Raw genomic sequence first — 16,573 nt, 5'->3', positions numbered from 1 at the left:
CACCATGTGGTGATACGTTGTAACTGTATATGCACAGCAAATAACGCAAGCAGCAACATCTACTGTTATTGCTCCAAAATAAAGACAGCTGATTGTAAATGAGGGCCAAAGTACTATTTATTGGAATTCACTGACAGAGTACATGAATTGGTTTTGTATGTATGCATTCCATAAATACTAACCGTCCATGCCTTAACTTTTTTTTTTTTTTTTTACAAGAAACCAAAATGCTTTTGTTCGTGCACAATGTATTTGTTGGACTATTTGTGTACCGTATAGCTACACTTTTAGTCTTATTTTATGACATCACTGGAAAGGAGGATCAGCCCTTGAATGAAATTTCTACAACACAGCCGGTAAGCTCATCATGTTATACATGATTTTACAGACCAGTGCTGATGTTATTCGTGTGCAGAAGTTGCTACTGTTTATGACACCTCATGACAGGTAAAATGGACCCATGGCTGAAAGAGAAAAAGTTGAAAGGCTACAGTAAACATGCCGGCATCTCTTTGGTTTACACATTTGAATACTGCATTTTAAAGCCCAGTAGAAGTGAAATGTTCTTTGTGTTCCAGTCATATCAGGTGCAGAAAAAATATCACAAAAACAATTTCCAAAATCACTCATTTAGAGTTAAAGAAATGAACTGCAAGGTTCCATTCCAAGCCAAGAGTTCAACGCAATTGTTAAAATGCAAACAAAAGCTGACTACAACAAAATGGCACCCGGCCCCAATACTTGCCTTAAAAAAATATTAAGATAGAGAAAAATAATCATGATCATTAAATATTGTTTGTTGTGGCTTGACAAAGTAGCCAAGACAGGTGCAGTTTGTGAGTGCAAAAAGACATACCATGCATATATTCTACATACTATCTATTGTCAATATTCCCTCAAAGGACATTTCATTAGGATCACTTCCAACAGCAGTATCAGAAAATATTGACTGTACAAAGATGAAGCTCAGTTTGAATTAACATGTTCTATTCAACATATGTAGAAGTGTTTCCTGTCATGATGTAGTGCAGGTGTACCAGGTATGTTGTGCTTGATCAGGGCAGATAGTTCACTGAAGCCCATGGTGGTTTTGGTCAACAAGCCTCATCTTACAAAACACGACAACACCAATAACATCAACAACTTATAAAACTTGCAGTTCTTTTTTTTTAAAGTCAAGTCAAACATGACAGACACAAGCCAAACACGTATTGACACAATTGTTTGCATTTTCACTTTTGTTGCTACAGTCCCCGATGCTATATGCTCAGTCTTTAAATTCCAGATAATTTAAAGAAGCAAGACACGCATGCTTGGTAATTGATAATTTTTTTTTTTTTAAAGATGTGAAATATGTAATTGCGCATCTGCTGCAGTTGGCGCATAGTTCAGCCACTCACAAGAAAAATCAGGATTGTGTAACAAGAGACATCTGTTTTGACCAAAGGGAGTCAAAGAAATCCTCTCTTGACTCTGAAATAAAGCCACAAAAAATGGCCCATGACAGACCAAAAAAAACAAAATCTTTGGAAATCATTCTCCTTTTAAGTGTGCCAGTGACAAGACAGCTGATGAAGTCGCTTGTAGTCATCCTCAGACAAAATTCAGAGATGATAGCAAATCGTTTCCAAAGGCGATGTTGAAAAAAAAAAGACGCATACCATGCAGTCAGGTTGTGTGCTTTACTCTCCTCATTTCTCGATTCCCTTTTCATTTCTGCTCCTCGAGTTCCCGTTTGACCTCTGCAACATAATGGTGATCTTTCCCATGAGCCACCTCCATAATGGCCAGTGCCTGTACACATGAAAACATGACATTCACATGTTGCTTTTAAACTTCCACCATTTATTTAAACGCAGTGCAACACCAGCCCCGGAGTTTGTTCTAATACCTTCTTTAGAGCTTTGACTCCTTGTGTCTTCTTCTCCAGCCCCAAATACAAGCGACCCAGCTTCAGATACATGGACGCCACGTTCAGAGAGTAAGCTGGGTAGTGCACACTGCAGAGAGTAACGCTATCAAATTACTGGCCACTACATTAGGTACACTTGCAGTATCTGATGAGATCTGCCTTCAGCTGTTTGATAGCAACATTTTCACAACATTGCAGTACAGTGCAGACCAAGCTCTGCCCTTTTGAAGCTAACTCAGTAAGCAGCTCTCGGTACAAGCATAAAAAAAGATTAGGCAAGTGGTTCTACCTGTATGGGTGTATAATCTTCTCTCCGTAGTTCATGGCTCCGTCCCAGTCCTGCATGTAGAGGCAGACGCCCATGGCCTGATACATCATGTGTAGCATGTAGACGTTGGTGTCTGCAAATATGGTGCCCATTTTCTCCTGGCTGAGTTCACACATCTCCAGCAATTCGCTCGGGCATGCCAGAAAGTCAAGGAGTCACGAGTGAAGTTAAGCGACTTATTGAAGAGCAAAATGGAAAAATGTGACGATGAAGGAAAAGGATATTCTTGTAATGTTTTGCTCTCCTGAATTCCTCAATGACATTTTTGGCGTATCGGACCATGGCTCGGATTTCCTCTGGCTCGGGTGCTCCGGAGCTCATCTTGCGGATTTCCATCTTCTCTTTGTCCTATGAAGCAAGAGAGAGCACAACATGACTTTATATCATACCCCTTTAATGATGGGGGGGGGGATTCAAATGATCTATCTTGGTGTAATTTTTTGTTGTTGTTGTAAATATCAAAAACCTTATTTAAACAAGGTTGTGTGGAGTTTTGATATCCGTAATGTGGGCAGACACTCATACCTTTGACTCCGTTGTGCACTCTGTACACTGGCACGTGAAAAAGTAGGAATCCAACAACCTTTCCTTTCGATCCTCTGTGGGGTAGAGCAAGTCGATGTAACTGTTAAAGACCTAAGGAAAGATAAAAAAAAACAGCAGTCAATGCTAAATCAACTGCATTCTGGGTAGATGTGGTGGAGAACGCCTGTGAGTAGATTCTTGCCTCCTCTCCGGGGCTGATCTCCTTGACAGCTCTTACTTCTGCCACGGTGCCTTTGTAGGTGACAATGACATTTGGGCTGCAGCTGTGGTTCATCAGTGCTACACTGGGAGGAATCGCATCAGGACATTGAGCGGAGAATAGCCAAGGAAGGACGACTACTTGATTTAACACAGAACCATATTTTTTTTTTTTTTTAAGATGTCAGGCTCTGTTGCCAAATATGGAACACGTCCAGAGCAACACCAAGTCCTGCATCATCACTTTTATTTGCATGTGTATCATGAAATTAGTGTACTTACTCTGGAAAAACAGCTGATCCCAAATGTGAGAGCTCCTCATCCTCTATTGTGAAACCATTGCAATTCACCTACACACAAAGCATCAACAATAGACAGAAGAAAGACAATAGCGTCAAATCATATTACTTGATGCAAGCCGGATCCCCCCCAAAAAAAAGCATCAAATCCCTTTCCGTTTTAGGTAATTAATCTAATTCATTTAGAAATGCAATGTTTACAATATACTCCATGCACAAGTAAATGAGGCAACAAACCTGAGCAAAGAGCTCAGTGAGCGCCTGGTTGTCCGGGATATTGCTGATGTGTTTGCCGTAAAAGTGATGCAGGGCCGCAATGTCTGTCTGGTTCATTTCATCCTTCTCGCTGTCCATTTTGTCTAAATCTGGGAAAGCAAATTGCGGCTACGAATGAACCTCCAACATACTGTGTATAAGCATACAAACATAACAGCGCGAGTGGATATTTAACAACATCATGATCGATAACCTCACAGGAAGGCACAGTACAAGTATCGCTTTGCAGAGAACAAGAAATTACAGCATTGGGAGTCTTGGGATTGAAGTCCCAATATGCAGCACATTTGGAGTGAAACAAAGTGAGAGAACAAAACCCGGAGGCTACAGTGGAGTCTCGAATAGTCTCGTGACACCGCTAACACAATTTAACTGTAACTAAAACTGCTTGTAGATGTAACTAAGAACACTATTGGCAGAAGTGATTTTATACTGCGGCTGAAGGTAAGTAGGTTATGGAAAATTGGTGTATGTTTAATATTCTCATTGAATTACTTACACTCAGCTCAGGAGTGCAAGGGCGAGAGGTACAGCTATCTCTATTGTGGGTTGGATTGAGCAGGATTACACAAAAAATGACCCAATTTTTTGTTTTGTTTTTATGAAACTCTGAATAGTAGTGGGTTCATCAACAATGTTTTCAGACATGCACAACCATACTCACGTGCTTCAAACTCCTTGAGCAGCAGTAATCGTTCTGACGGCGTGCGCTCTGTCGTGACTCTCTATACATGAATAAAAATTAAAAAAAAGATTATATTATATATTATAATACTGTCAGCTCTTTTCATCAAAACATTTCCAATGACTGTTTGGAACAACAGCTGGAGAGCAGCATACTGTCGGCGGCCATGTTGGCTTTTTCATACCCTAACCTAATACGTATCTTGGTATTGAGCAGCTGATTTTCACTCTACCTGTTTCACAATGATTCGGGCTACCAGTCTGACCGTCTCTGAGGGACACCAGTTTTCCCCGTAGGCACACATGGCAACACACTCCAGCTTGTGCATGGGCCAATCCCCTCTCTGCGTGCATACACAAATACAATAAGCAACTCCACGATAAGACACAGGAAATATATGTGCAGGGGGTTACCTGGCAGTCAATGTCGCAATAGTAGGCCTGTTTACATTTGCCACATTTAAAAAGGTCTTCTTTTCTGTAAAAAACAAACACACAGCTCTCTTTAAAACCTTTCTTTTGCATCTCAACTCTCTAGGGATTTTGTTGTTAATTATTTCAACTGAATAGAGTGACAAAAATGTGCAACACACCCCTGGCCTTCTCTTCTCCTCCACTACTGGGAGGCATGGGCAGCTATATTTAGCACTGTAACCTTTCACTGCTCCATAAAAATTAATGGAGCATGTGTGCGCCATGTATGTGTGGGAAGCAGTAAGAGGATTTAAATTAAAGACAATACTGTGTAAGTAAAACGTACATGTTGCCCCTGTTTTCCCTTTTTTTCCCTCAAAATACACACTTCTTTTTTTTTTAGAATTAAATTTGTCACCAGACTTAATTTGTACAAGGTGTACAAGAAAATTAACAATTTCATAGCCTAATAATAGCCAATTCTTGCTCAAATAACTTTTAATAAGAGGTCAGTGAACACAATGGGAACAAATGTGCCTCTCTCTATAAGTTGCTAGAAGAGAAGATTGATTTTGGTCTAATGAATGAGAGCTTGTGTAAGTCAGGTCGGCTTAAGTCTGAACGGTATTTATTGTACAAACCACGCGTGCGTCCAATAATATCTGCAGTGATGAATGTTGCGCACTGACCCATTTAATTGAGCTAGGTGGGCGTCCAGAGGTTTAAACGGTAACCTAGCCTACGTTGAAATGAACACATGGCTAACTTTTGACGAGAGCATCAATTTTAAATAATTATTCAAAAATACATTGACAATAAACACCGATTAGATGATTATTTTTTACCTGGTGAAACAGTGCTCGCAGTGCGCTCCTCGCTCACTCTCAGTCAGCACGTACGAGTAAGCTGGACAGGCGAACACCAACTCCCCCACCGCGAAGTGTCTCAATGCCCGCAGACCTCGGCCCCTGTCAGGGCTAACGAACAGCTCCGTCCCTTCTATACCTTCGTTCTTCATGGTTCCCTGGAAGCTTTACCAGTGTGTACTCCCTGCGACTGACTCTACTGGGATCAGCTCCAGGTTTGTGGTAAAGCTTCTTCTTCTTCTACGGCGCATTACGTGTGCTGCGCTCACCCCCGCCCTCCTGGTGGACAGATGACAATATACAACAGTATTACTTTTACTCTGTTCAAAGTGCAGCCACCCAAAAAAAGGCAGATTAAACGAAGTGCCAATTATATATAAAACAGAACAGACGGACTTTCCATTGGCGTGCCAATCTCTTGATTGTCTTTATAATTATGGCCTAAAATGTCAAATCACTAGCTTTTTGAAAATAGGATTTCAAGCATGGCTGTATCAGTATGGCAGATACTGGATATGATCAAGGTGGCATAAGTAATGCTAAATAGAACAAAATACATATTTTCAATTGCCTGTGTCGTTATTAATCAAATTAGACGAAAATGATCCATATGAAGAGGAACGGGCCGAGTCCTGTTCCCTGCTGGACTATGCAGGTTGCAATATTCAGAATTTTGCGCTTGAGGCTAGCATTAGTTAAATTGTAGGGAATTCATGGACTAGGCCCTGCAGCCTCATCAGGGACAATGGAATTCCTTCATCACAGTCCTTTAAATGTTGACGTTGTCTCCAATTGGAATTCCAATACACTGAACTTGTCTTTGAGTACTTAATATAACAAAGAAATAAACTACAAAAATTAGGATGAAGTCAATACAGAAATGGCACAGCAACCAATGTATTTTATGATGCGTTAGCCCGAATCACGAGACCCAGTCAAACCAAACCAGTAGAAATTAGTGTCATGCCAAAGTGACCATCATAAGATAAAGGATGCACACCAAAATACTTGAGTTTGTAAAATTTTTTTCTATATAAATGCATTTATTTAAGTTAATCATTTCTCCTCATTCAAAGTTTGCAGTGTCTATAAAAGAGGGAACAGTTAAAAGCGCTGCACAGTGTGACAAAACCAAAACCTGCTAGCAACCTGGGGCTGAATACACTGTTCATTTATGTACATAATGTACACACATTTGGATGTAGGTACTATATACAAAAATATACACTTTTGCACACGGGCCACAAAGCATTAAGTATGAAGTTCACGTCCTTTGATTTTTTGTCATCATCAGTTGTTGAGACTTGTGACACATTCTGACCCAAATTCATATTTTAATACCTAAAGACTACGAACTTAAAATGGATGCTAATCTAAAGTAGGCTTTCGCAATAATGATAGGAATCAAAATGACAAATGAATCTGAAACTTAAGTTTTACACCTTTTTTTTGTCCACAAAATTGAATTCAACTATGAATCATTTCACACATGCTTTGGATGTTCTTGTCACAAATGTTAAGACATTAAATCAGAAAGCTGAGCGGTATATACCCTGTGAAATTATCCCGCTATACTGTTCTCTCTTAAAAAAACAAACAGGGATAATCGTTGGCACGGTGTGCTAAAGATGTAAACATTCAATCATCCAATCAATGGGATTGTGTTGTCTTTTTAAAAGAAATGGCATTGGATTAAATGGTTCTGGTTCAAAAAGAATAGGTGACTGTGTTGCCATGGTAACTTAGATATGTGCAGTTTGGTTCCAACTGGATGAACAGAGAACAGTTCATATAAGCAACAGCTAATAATAATGAAGCCTGAAACTCTTTGGTTGCTCATAATAGGGCAGGGCAGGGCAGGGAACCATTTTCTTGACAAGGCCCATTTCAGTTTTGAAAAAAAAAAATCCTCACAGGACAATATTATTTTTATAACAAAATATGAGGCAATCAAACATGTTTTTAGAAGTGCATAACACCAAATTATACCTCCCGGGGGCCGTCCATGGCCCACGGGATGCAGGTTCCTCACCCGGTTTAGAGAATGTCATTTTTAACTTAGTTGCTACAAAGTGACAGTAGAGGGCGCTGTAGACCAAACAAACATTTTTCTATTAAATTGGATTCTATGCAGTCAGGAAAACACTTGAAAGAATTATAAATGTAATTGAAGAAAGCTGCACAAAAATGAAAACTGGCAACATAAAAGCTACACTTTGTTTTATAATCTTTTGTTAGGGGGTGCCAAGACAACACAAGGAATAGTGACTGCCTTGAAGTATTTGACCCCGCTGGTAGTCTAGAATGCTGATTCTTAAATTCTAAATCGAAACAAATTTACCTTTGTTTTGCATCTGTCCAAACACAATAGCTACCTCAAAACATCATCTGAGTTTCAAAGCTCCAAATTAACTAACATTTGGGTCTTCTGAGTAGTACAGTACAGTGACCATGGCAACAGGGCTCTCTCTCTCTCCTCATAACCAAGTTCTGTATCTGCCCCGGCACTCACAGGTACTGGCAGTCCAGCGCAGAAACCTATCAAGTGTCAGGATAGGCTCTGCGAGCAGCTGCAGTGTCAGCCTGGTGGCTTCAACTTTAGTTTAAGACAAAGGAAAAGACACGGAGTATAAATGGCCCAAGACGGACAACAGACAAAAGCGCCATTTGAAAAAAGTCGTATAAAAAAAAAAGGAAAAAAAGAAAGCAGGGTTGGAGAGGAAGCCAAAGAAATTAAATAAATAGTATTAAAAAAAAATCTTTTTGGTTTCATTATTTGTGAATGTAAATGTACTATTGCAGCTTTTGCAGATAATTGTTTATGATACACCAGCATTGCTGTCTGAGGGCAACCATGTCAATTGACTTAATAGTTTTTAGATGACATTCACAAGATTGTTCTCGTGCATGCACCCTAAAGTGTGGCACCATCTAACCAATGAGGTGAGCTAGAGCCCAACACTCCCATTTTTTGGGGCATGGCATTTTTGCAAAAAAAAAAACAAAAAGCACCTTTAACAATGCACTATTTCAATGTACAATTCATTTAAAAACATTAAACAGAAAACACAGTATTGCATTTACTTCTGGTGCTGAAGTTGTTATTTGTGTTCTTAATTTAATGCTTCGTGGTGCCATCGGACAGCAATAATATTTTATGTACCATAAACAATAGTTGGACAAAGGTTCTATTAACAGTTAGGCTAACGTAAACCATTCATTCTTTTTAATAACACTGAATTTGATTCGTAATAAGTTCACCCAAAACGTTAGTCCCATGTAGAGAGTGGCAGTACTGCCACAAAGAGAATTTGAACAAGACCCAAATAATAATTTAACCTGTGTTCCTTCCACTTCATATTTATGCAGCTGCAGTTGTGGTTTAGTTTCCCCTGTGCCTGTGGGATACAATATATCAATTGGACAAACACATTTTACGAAGTGTGGCGCTTCAGGTCAGAGCTACCCTTGAGAAACTAATAAGAGTTGGTGGTGATAATACAAGTTGCACTATTTATTCCCATTGCCTCTTGGGAGAAACCGCGGCAACAGTAAATAACACAAACTCAGTCTGATGTGCTGGGCAAAATAAAATCACAATGCAAACAGACATTGTATAAAACGGAGGCGCTCCCGAGGGAGTAGCCGAAGAGCAGCAAGAGTAAAGAAAATACATCAATCCTCTAGTGTTCATTGTCCTTGCAGTTTTTCCCCAATTTGCTTAAGAGAGAAAGTAAACAAAAAAGGCTGCTAAGAGCTTCGTGGTGTGTTGCTGCTTTAAAGACAAAAACGAATGATACTAAAGTGCAGCAGCCAGTGCTACAGCCTGAGGAGAGCAGATTTCCTCAACTCCATATTCTCTGAGAATTCCTCCAGAGCTTTGTTGCATGTTGTGGGGAAATCTCCTCTTCAACTTTTGTGGGAGGAAAAAAAAAGATTAGAAGAAGAAAAAAAAAATTCCATCCACCTCATCTCTGCTGATCCTGTAAACCGAAGAGTTTCAATATACGAGGGGGAAAAAAAAATTCAACGTTGTTTTCCTCCAAATCAATAGTTCTGGCTCGGTTCGGAAAATCTTGTTTTTGTTTTCAAAAAAAAAGTCCAAAAAAAAAAGCTCCTGCAAACCTCCACAAATTAACAGTAATTAAAATATTCTAAAGAAAATAATTACAAAATAAAAACACTCAAGTTGATTTCCACCAGCATTCAAGAAAACAAACGAATCCACGTTATTTTGCCTCCCGAACCATCAATGAGAAAAACACTGAGGTATGTAGTAGTTGGATGGAAAGCCTTCACTTTTATCCTGCTCATCATCAGCGTCACCAGCACTGTTCCTCCCACTAAATATGGTCAGTTTCCTGTTTAAGGTCTACAAGGCCCTCCGCCAGTCTTTATGTTGGAGGAGGGGGTGGAGTGGTGGTGTAGAAATGACCTCATACCCCTGAGGAGGAGTAAGATGGACCCATTCATCCATCATGTTTGTCTTTCTCCTCCAGTTGACATTTACTTCATCGTAAAGTTAGTTGGTGTGTAATACTCTTAGCAGAGCGTGATGTCTAGTGGCGACCATGTTGTCCCCTAGGATTGTAAATTCAGGGTGAACTTCCACTGCTGGCTCAGGTTGGGGCTGCACACCTCCACAGTGAGCCCACCCATGCGGGCACTGCGGCTGTCAAGACACAGGTTACTGCCCACGTGACGAAGCTTCGAGTTGGACTCAATTTGCTCCCACTTCTGTTCATACAAGGCAGAGAAAGTGCAGGTTGTTCTTTAACTGAAGATGCAAAGGCTATCACATTATAATTTTACACATGAGCCAAAAATGATTTGCTGAATGCCAAATTTAATTACACAATGAATGATTCATTATGCCCGTCGGAAGTGGCTTTTATCTTTTTTGGTACGTGTTGTAACATTTCGGCGCCAGTGTACCTGTCTGCTGTCATTGTCTCGACAGCCTTGGAGTTTGATGAGGGAGCCGGCCGTTCTTTCCACCACTGTCAGACACAAGTCCATGTGTTTGACTGATTTATCTTTCGTCAGGGCCCATTCCTTTCACCAAAAAAAAAAAAAAAAACCACTCTTAATAATTGCTTATTTAATTACAGTCATAATCAACACTATGAGAAAATGACGCGTTCTCCTCCCACTTAAAATAATTGCTGCCATCGCCAACTCTAATTATGAATCCAAGGCATTGAAAACAGAATAATACCACGAAGGTTGAGTCAGTATTGCATTATGAAATTGTCCCTCTAGCTCACGGGCAACATTAACAATTTTATGAGATCCACCTCAACGTAATACCTCTGTTAGAGAGTAACGATATTCATTTAATACGATTAAAAAGTGGAGGAAAAAGAAGGGCATTAATCGTCAGCATCTCATGTAGCCGCAGGCTACCGAATGAAATGTAAAAATCAGAATGCAATAAATAGGTCACAAGTGTGCAAAATGGTGCATATTTAAAGTTGATGAAATTGAAATGGGTTAATGACTGGGTGGTGGAGTGGATGTGTGGGAGCTCTTTAATTGGAGTGCTTGGCTCATATCACAGTAGATATCGTTTGCAGTAGTGCAAAATTGCACTTCATGATACTGAGGGTGGTGACAAAATCCACTTCAATACCGCTGCAAATTACAACCGATCATATTGATCATTTCTGACAGTGTCAGTCAAAAATTGGGAGTTGATTTCTGTACGGCAGTGTGCTAATGACAACGCTCAAAATACTGCATGCTAAAAAAAGCAAAACCAATCAATTAAGTTGACATTTATTACAGAAAAGGGATGATCACTCACTTCAAACACACCCTCCTTTCTCTAAGCGCCAGTGCTACCATTTGACCCCCAGGTGACTCTAAATTATTAAGTTTAGACATGCTGACCTGCGTGTGTTGCCGTGGTAACGCTACCTGGTTTCCGCCAGCGTTGTGGCACTCGTAAACGCCCACCACGCCGTCGGCAAAATGTCCGAGCGTGTCGAGGCAGTTTCCTCCCTGCTGCAAGGCCCCGAATGCAATGTCTTGGTGGTCTGGGACACTATTCACACAAGCACAAATATTTCAATGTAGTTGAAGTAATGATATACAAATAAAGCGGAAGCGCAAACCATGAACTGCGAGGTCGTGGGCGACTGACGTACAGTTATTAAATGCCGTAGGACACATTAATGCATATAAAATGAAATACAGTCATCATCTTACCGCAGCTCAGGGTAGACATTCTCCAGGTACCATTTAAAGGGCTTACAGGCTAAACGCTTCTTCATATCCAAACGACTCTGGATGCTGAGGGAGACAAGCAGAGAGGATGAGAGGCTTGTCACTCACGGTGCAAACGGATTCAATTATATAAGTGATGAGAAGGACGAGAGAGGCCCACGGCGTGACTGCAGCAGAGGAAACGAGCAGAAAACGGGGGAGATATGACAACAATGTTCCGAAAATGTCACAAAATATTTCTCTCTGGAGGAGTTTTGCTGTGTAAATTTGCTGACCCACAAATGCAATCATAAGAATTGCCCCTAAAATTATTATGATTAGGAATGAGCAGATTGAACATGGGGAGACAAAAAAAAAAACAAACAAAAAAAAACATTGCAACTTAATGTGAGTTAATGTTAATCAGATCAAAATCAGATAAAGAACTTTTTTTTGGATACAAGTCAATAAAATGTAGCAAAGAGAAATGTTTTTAGAACAAATATTTGACAGTACAATTTTGGACTAAATTGGACATGGGATTTGACAGAACCATCTATACATGTATAATTTACTTTTATACATTAATTAGAAAATTACATACAAATTTAGGCGTCACAATGTACAAGTCATTAGCGCACTGTCTCAGTTCTGATCTTGGTGGTAAACCCAAATTAATATAATCTACAAGCTAAGGCTGAAGTTTTTTTTTTTTTTTTTTTTTTTCAATCTCCCATGGTGCCAGTGTGACACTTTTGTGCTAGCGACATGTGGATGTCTGTACAGTCACACACTGGAGTGACATTTCACTTGCACCATCAACTGGCCAAAATGGGCAAAGATGTTTAATTGCAGTAAGCTTGCACCTAAAAATCTATCTACTATTTTCATCAGGCTTTGAAATAAAATTAGCACACTTCCCAAGAGCGATTCAACTCTGCAGCCTTGTGATCTGTCGGCCGCCGCACAAATGTGCAAAGGTAGTGGCGCTAATTAGTATTCCGCTTTAAAAAGGTTATGTGTGTCACATGACAAGAATGTGATGCGCTTTGAAGACTTACTTTCCATAGGGCACATTTCTTGCCGAGGGAACGGCGGCGTAGTAGAAGTTTTTGAACTCGTCCATCCACACTTCAGCAGCTCTCCTGGTGTTCCTGAGATGGCGAGAAAGAACCAAAGAGGAAAAAGAAGATTAAAAACGTTGACTGATTGTTTTATGTATGCATCTTAACAGAACATCCAAGGGCAGCATTCCTCTGTTTGGACAGTCAAGTGGGGTCGTGTGTTTATTTGTTGAGTTACCGCTCTAGCGTAGGTCGCCGAGCAAAGCAAAGTGTTGACTCGCAGCCTGGAGCTATATTTACATTCTTTTCTAATGATGTCACAGACAGCTGTTAAACACTGAGTCAGCCCGATCCACAGTAATGGCAGCAGAGCTACACTATGGATGATACATATGGTCATTTAGTTTTACAGCCTATGCTACAAAATTCCAAGTCTGGCTTTCATCTCATGATATAGCTGCTTACAGAAGGAATAATAAATAAACCGGCATTATTGGATATCCCCTTGTGTTGCCATTAGTTCTGATTAAAGACTTGTATATACATTTTTGAAGGGCACTAAAGTAACACTGAGAGGCAAATGTGCTTTGCATGGAAGTACAGTAGAGTAAATTGCAACCATAGTCATAAACACAAAATTATTGCATTGCATGCGCATTATTAGACAGAATTTGTGATTGGCAGATTGTGTTCATAATATGTCGGGGTATTTATCCAAATTTACCAACAGAAAGATTCCAAGTCACCCACCATCTGACACTTTTTTCGAGTACGGCCATAGTGAATGCAAGTCACTTAGGATTCTCTACGTCTGGAGGGGCCACACCAGATGCACTTTAATATTTAAACAGGAGTTCATTTGAGGATAACTTCATGCATGAAGTGATTTTTTTCAAAAGATGATATCCGAACACGCTCCTCCTAACGCATGTGCATCCGAGCAGAAGAGATGATGGAAACCGCATTTCTGGGCCAATGATTGGCCTCGTTGCAACATGCCAACACAATCTCGCTATATGAGTGCGACTGGAAGATTAAGCATACTGTCATCAGCTCGGGCCGTCTCGCGGCTTCCCTTTGGTGGCCACCAGCAGACATGAAGGGAGCGTCTGGCCTTTTCATCAATGTTAAGCAGCTGCCAGGCATATTGGGATGACTGAGCTACACCGTACGCTCTGTCACTTTTCATAACTTCCATAACATGTTTTTTTTTTTTTTTTTTGGCTTGTGGAGCTGCGGGATTTATCTAGTGATTAACACCAGTAGCTGAAAATATCACGGCGTTAAAAATTAAGATGCTGTACTTCAACCAAAGTGACTAAAATATACCTCTAAATGTAGCTTCCCAAACTTCTTATTTCAACCCGCCTTATGCATGACATCAAGCAAAACAGGAGCATAATATGTAAACTGAATTCAGTGAGCCTCAAATGATTCATTATTTGCTTTTTCTCTGGCCTTTAGGGATCCATTTCATATGCAATCGTTTCCCGTCATGCGTGGTGTCGCACAATTTAATTACTGCATGAGCCCTGGTACTTTCACAAGCGAGCATCACTAGATTAACCTTAGGCGTGTGCTCTGCACTTAATTTGGATTTATTTTTCCACAACACTTACTCCAAAAGATTCAGCAGCCTCAACAGAAAAGCTGCATCTACAGCTACAGTTTGTTATTCTTCTCAGGCCACCATGGACAACACAGGATAGTTGTGAGACAACGCAGGTCAACAGGAAGGTTAAACATGATGGGCCATGGTTTTCATTGATGCCCGGTGAGATGTTAAATTGCCAAAACATTTGCTTCGGGAGTCATGGTGCGGAAAGAAACCGAGTCGGCTGTGGTGAAATGGGGCGGAGACAACTAAACCTGACAGTCTGTAATAAAAAAAAAAATTGTGTTAAGACAACTTGCAGGGAGCGTGATGGGAAGCTTCTCACACTCACCGTCTAAAACTCCTTGAAAATCCCTTGTTTTTAAGAGAGCACCTTTCGCAGTGTGACGTGAATAACCTCTCCAGTACAAGAGCGTGAATGACTAATGAATTAGTTGATCAGGGGAAAAAAAAAATCAACAAACATATTGAATACCCTTTTGTACTGTAGCTGACTTTGAAGCAAGCTAGGCCAAACTGAACGGAAGCTAAAAAGTCTCACTTTGCATAGTGTGCAACACAATGACGCTGCCTCGGCTGCACAATTCATTGCACTCATCTAATGAGATGAGAAAATCTTAACGACTATCTAATGTGGGTGGGTGAACATGTTACCGGTGAATATTAAGAGTGTAATTGAATGTTGGTCTTCGGCAGCTAAACATTAACGACTAATAGTCACTCCCCGACACTACAATGTTGACTGCCTAAAAGGTCATAATGACGGTCATTAAAGGAAGACGCTGTAATTGGTAGTTGGAGCTCTGTGTGTGTGTGTGTGTGCGTGTGCGTGTCACCTTGCAAAGACAGTCCCGCTACCACCAGGGAAGGTATAAGGGTGTTGCTTCCTGAAAACGTGCCCGACTCGGCTGCATGGGATGATTTCCAGACTTCCGCCGCACTGCCACACGCGAAATGAGATCTCTGAAAACACAGCACAGGCGGGCCCATAAACAAACATTGGAATATTGCTTGAGCTATCAGCGCCTCATAAATGTCTTCAGCGCTGCGGCAGTGTCAGGCTCCATCGCCGACATTCTATTCATCTCAATAGGTGATCAAATAAATGTGTGAATTGGCAATCTCACTTCATTAAATATCCCATCAAAGGAGAATGCGTCTGTCTGACAGCTGTGCGTTTGAGACAAATTCCCAACTTCATTTGAGAGAAATTAAAAGGGAGGAAGACTTGATGGCAGTATGCTTCGGAATGAACTATAAAACAGAATGTGAACCAAACAGTATAAAATCTTCCCCAGAGGGGAGGAAGCCTTAACAGCTGCGAATGAGGGACCTATCCCATAAAATATTTCCACATCACGTGTGGCCGAATACTTTTGTCTCCAAAGCATTTGTAAGAGAACTCAGTCCTAAAAAGCAGGCAAAAGGTTTTTTAACAAGCTTCATTAGTCTATTGACTTGAAGGTGCACTTAAACTGTCTAAGACTGACATTAGCATTCGCTGCACTCACCCAGATTTTCTCCTCCCCATACATCCATCATCATGTCATATTTCCCCAAAAGCTCAAAGTATTCCTTATCCATGACAAACAGGCCTCCTGCTATCATGGGAGTCCTGTATGGAGGGGGCCAATCAAAGGAAAGAAATGATTTTAGTAGTTTGTCATCAGAATATTAAACAGAGAGTTTCTAAGTGTTCCGTCTTACTTTATGGGAGCGATGGGGTTGCCTTGTCTTGCTCGTCTCTGGTCCAACGTCATGTAATCCCATTTAAACACCAAATTCCAGTCGAAACCTACACACATATAATGCCTTCATTAAGTTGCAATAATAAATTGAGTATAAAATACTTTGTCATCATTTTTTTAGCCTCCGAGTTCTTTGCGTTTCCTTCGTCAGCAGAATAAGTGAAGAGTGTGTTTAACAACATTTTGAAGTACACTCGACATCCAACGCATCAAATGTTTCCTCATTGAGGTCACGCTCACTCGCCCGTCTCTAATCGTGTACTCTACCTCCTTTGAGATCGGCCGAGGCTCCCACATACTGAAAGTTGTCCATGTTGATGACATCAATTATGGGAGAAACCACTCTGGTCTTATCCTGGGAAAAAGGGGAGAGAGAGGAAACAATTGCAACATTCTGGCTGTACTTCACAGACAAT

General features: G+C 40.5%; 2 protein-coding genes across 4 annotated transcripts in view; both read right to left on the bottom strand.

Moving 5' to 3' along the window:
• Nucleotides 1-99: 99 nt before the first annotated feature.
• Nucleotides 100-6,396, bottom strand: smyd2a (SET and MYND domain containing 2a). Its single transcript, XM_049718903.1, has 12 exons — nucleotides 5,503-6,396; nucleotides 4,658-4,721; nucleotides 4,477-4,587; nucleotides 4,224-4,284; nucleotides 3,521-3,648; nucleotides 3,267-3,334; nucleotides 2,968-3,070; nucleotides 2,766-2,876; nucleotides 2,465-2,588; nucleotides 2,202-2,376; nucleotides 1,892-2,000; nucleotides 100-1,794 (listed from the first exon to the last, which is right to left on the bottom strand). Exons 1-12 carry the CDS (start codon nucleotides 5,673-5,675, stop codon nucleotides 1,711-1,713), a joined length of 1,311 nt encoding a protein of 436 aa, XP_049574860.1. The 5' UTR covers nucleotides 5,676-6,396; the 3' UTR covers nucleotides 100-1,710.
• A 147-nt stretch (nucleotides 6,397-6,543) lies between these two features.
• galnt2 (UDP-N-acetyl-alpha-D-galactosamine:polypeptide N-acetylgalactosaminyltransferase 2) overlaps nucleotides 6,544-16,573 on the bottom strand; it is a 34,306-nt gene continuing 24,276 nt past the window's right edge. For 2 of the 3 annotated variants that reach the window (XM_049718901.2, XM_068650538.1), the window contains exons 8-16: nucleotides 16,425-16,512; nucleotides 16,117-16,204; nucleotides 15,921-16,024; nucleotides 15,246-15,372; nucleotides 12,792-12,884; nucleotides 11,734-11,817; nucleotides 11,416-11,569; nucleotides 10,459-10,578; nucleotides 6,544-10,260 (exon numbers count right to left, since the gene is read on the bottom strand). In XM_049718901.2, the coding sequence (XP_049574858.1) occupies nucleotides 10,105-10,260; nucleotides 10,459-10,578; nucleotides 11,416-11,569; nucleotides 11,734-11,817; nucleotides 12,792-12,884; nucleotides 15,246-15,372; nucleotides 15,921-16,024; nucleotides 16,117-16,204; nucleotides 16,425-16,512 (1,014 nt within the window). In that variant the 3' untranslated portion in view covers nucleotides 6,544-10,104. The remainder of the gene's footprint in view (nucleotides 10,261-10,458; nucleotides 10,579-11,415; nucleotides 11,570-11,733; nucleotides 11,818-12,791; nucleotides 12,885-15,245; nucleotides 15,373-15,920; nucleotides 16,025-16,116; nucleotides 16,205-16,424; nucleotides 16,513-16,573) is intronic. The other variant, XM_049718902.2, reaches the window with a different exon arrangement.

Source organism: Syngnathus scovelli, chromosome 4 (assembly GCF_024217435.2).
Source record: "Syngnathus scovelli strain Florida chromosome 4, RoL_Ssco_1.2, whole genome shotgun sequence".
Lineage (NCBI taxonomy): Eukaryota > Metazoa > Chordata > Actinopteri > Syngnathiformes > Syngnathidae > Syngnathus > Syngnathus scovelli.
Note: the sequence above shows the minus strand (reverse complement) of the source record. Positions and strands in the feature narration are given on the sequence as shown.

Bases quoted from the DNA above. Each gene is read 5' to 3' on its own strand.
- smyd2a (XM_049718903.1), bottom strand. From the start codon at position 5,675: ATGAAGAACGAAGGTATAGAAGGGACGGAGCTGTTCGTTAGCCCTGAC. The intron at 2,589-2,765 runs GTATGAGTGTCT...CTTGCTTCATAG, and splicing joins AGTGCACAACGGAGTCAAAG to GACAAAGAGAAGATGGAAAT. The intron at 2,377-2,464 runs ATATCCTTTTCC...ACTTTCTGGCAT, and splicing joins GAGAGCAAAACATTACAAGA to GCCCGAGCGAATTGCTGGAG.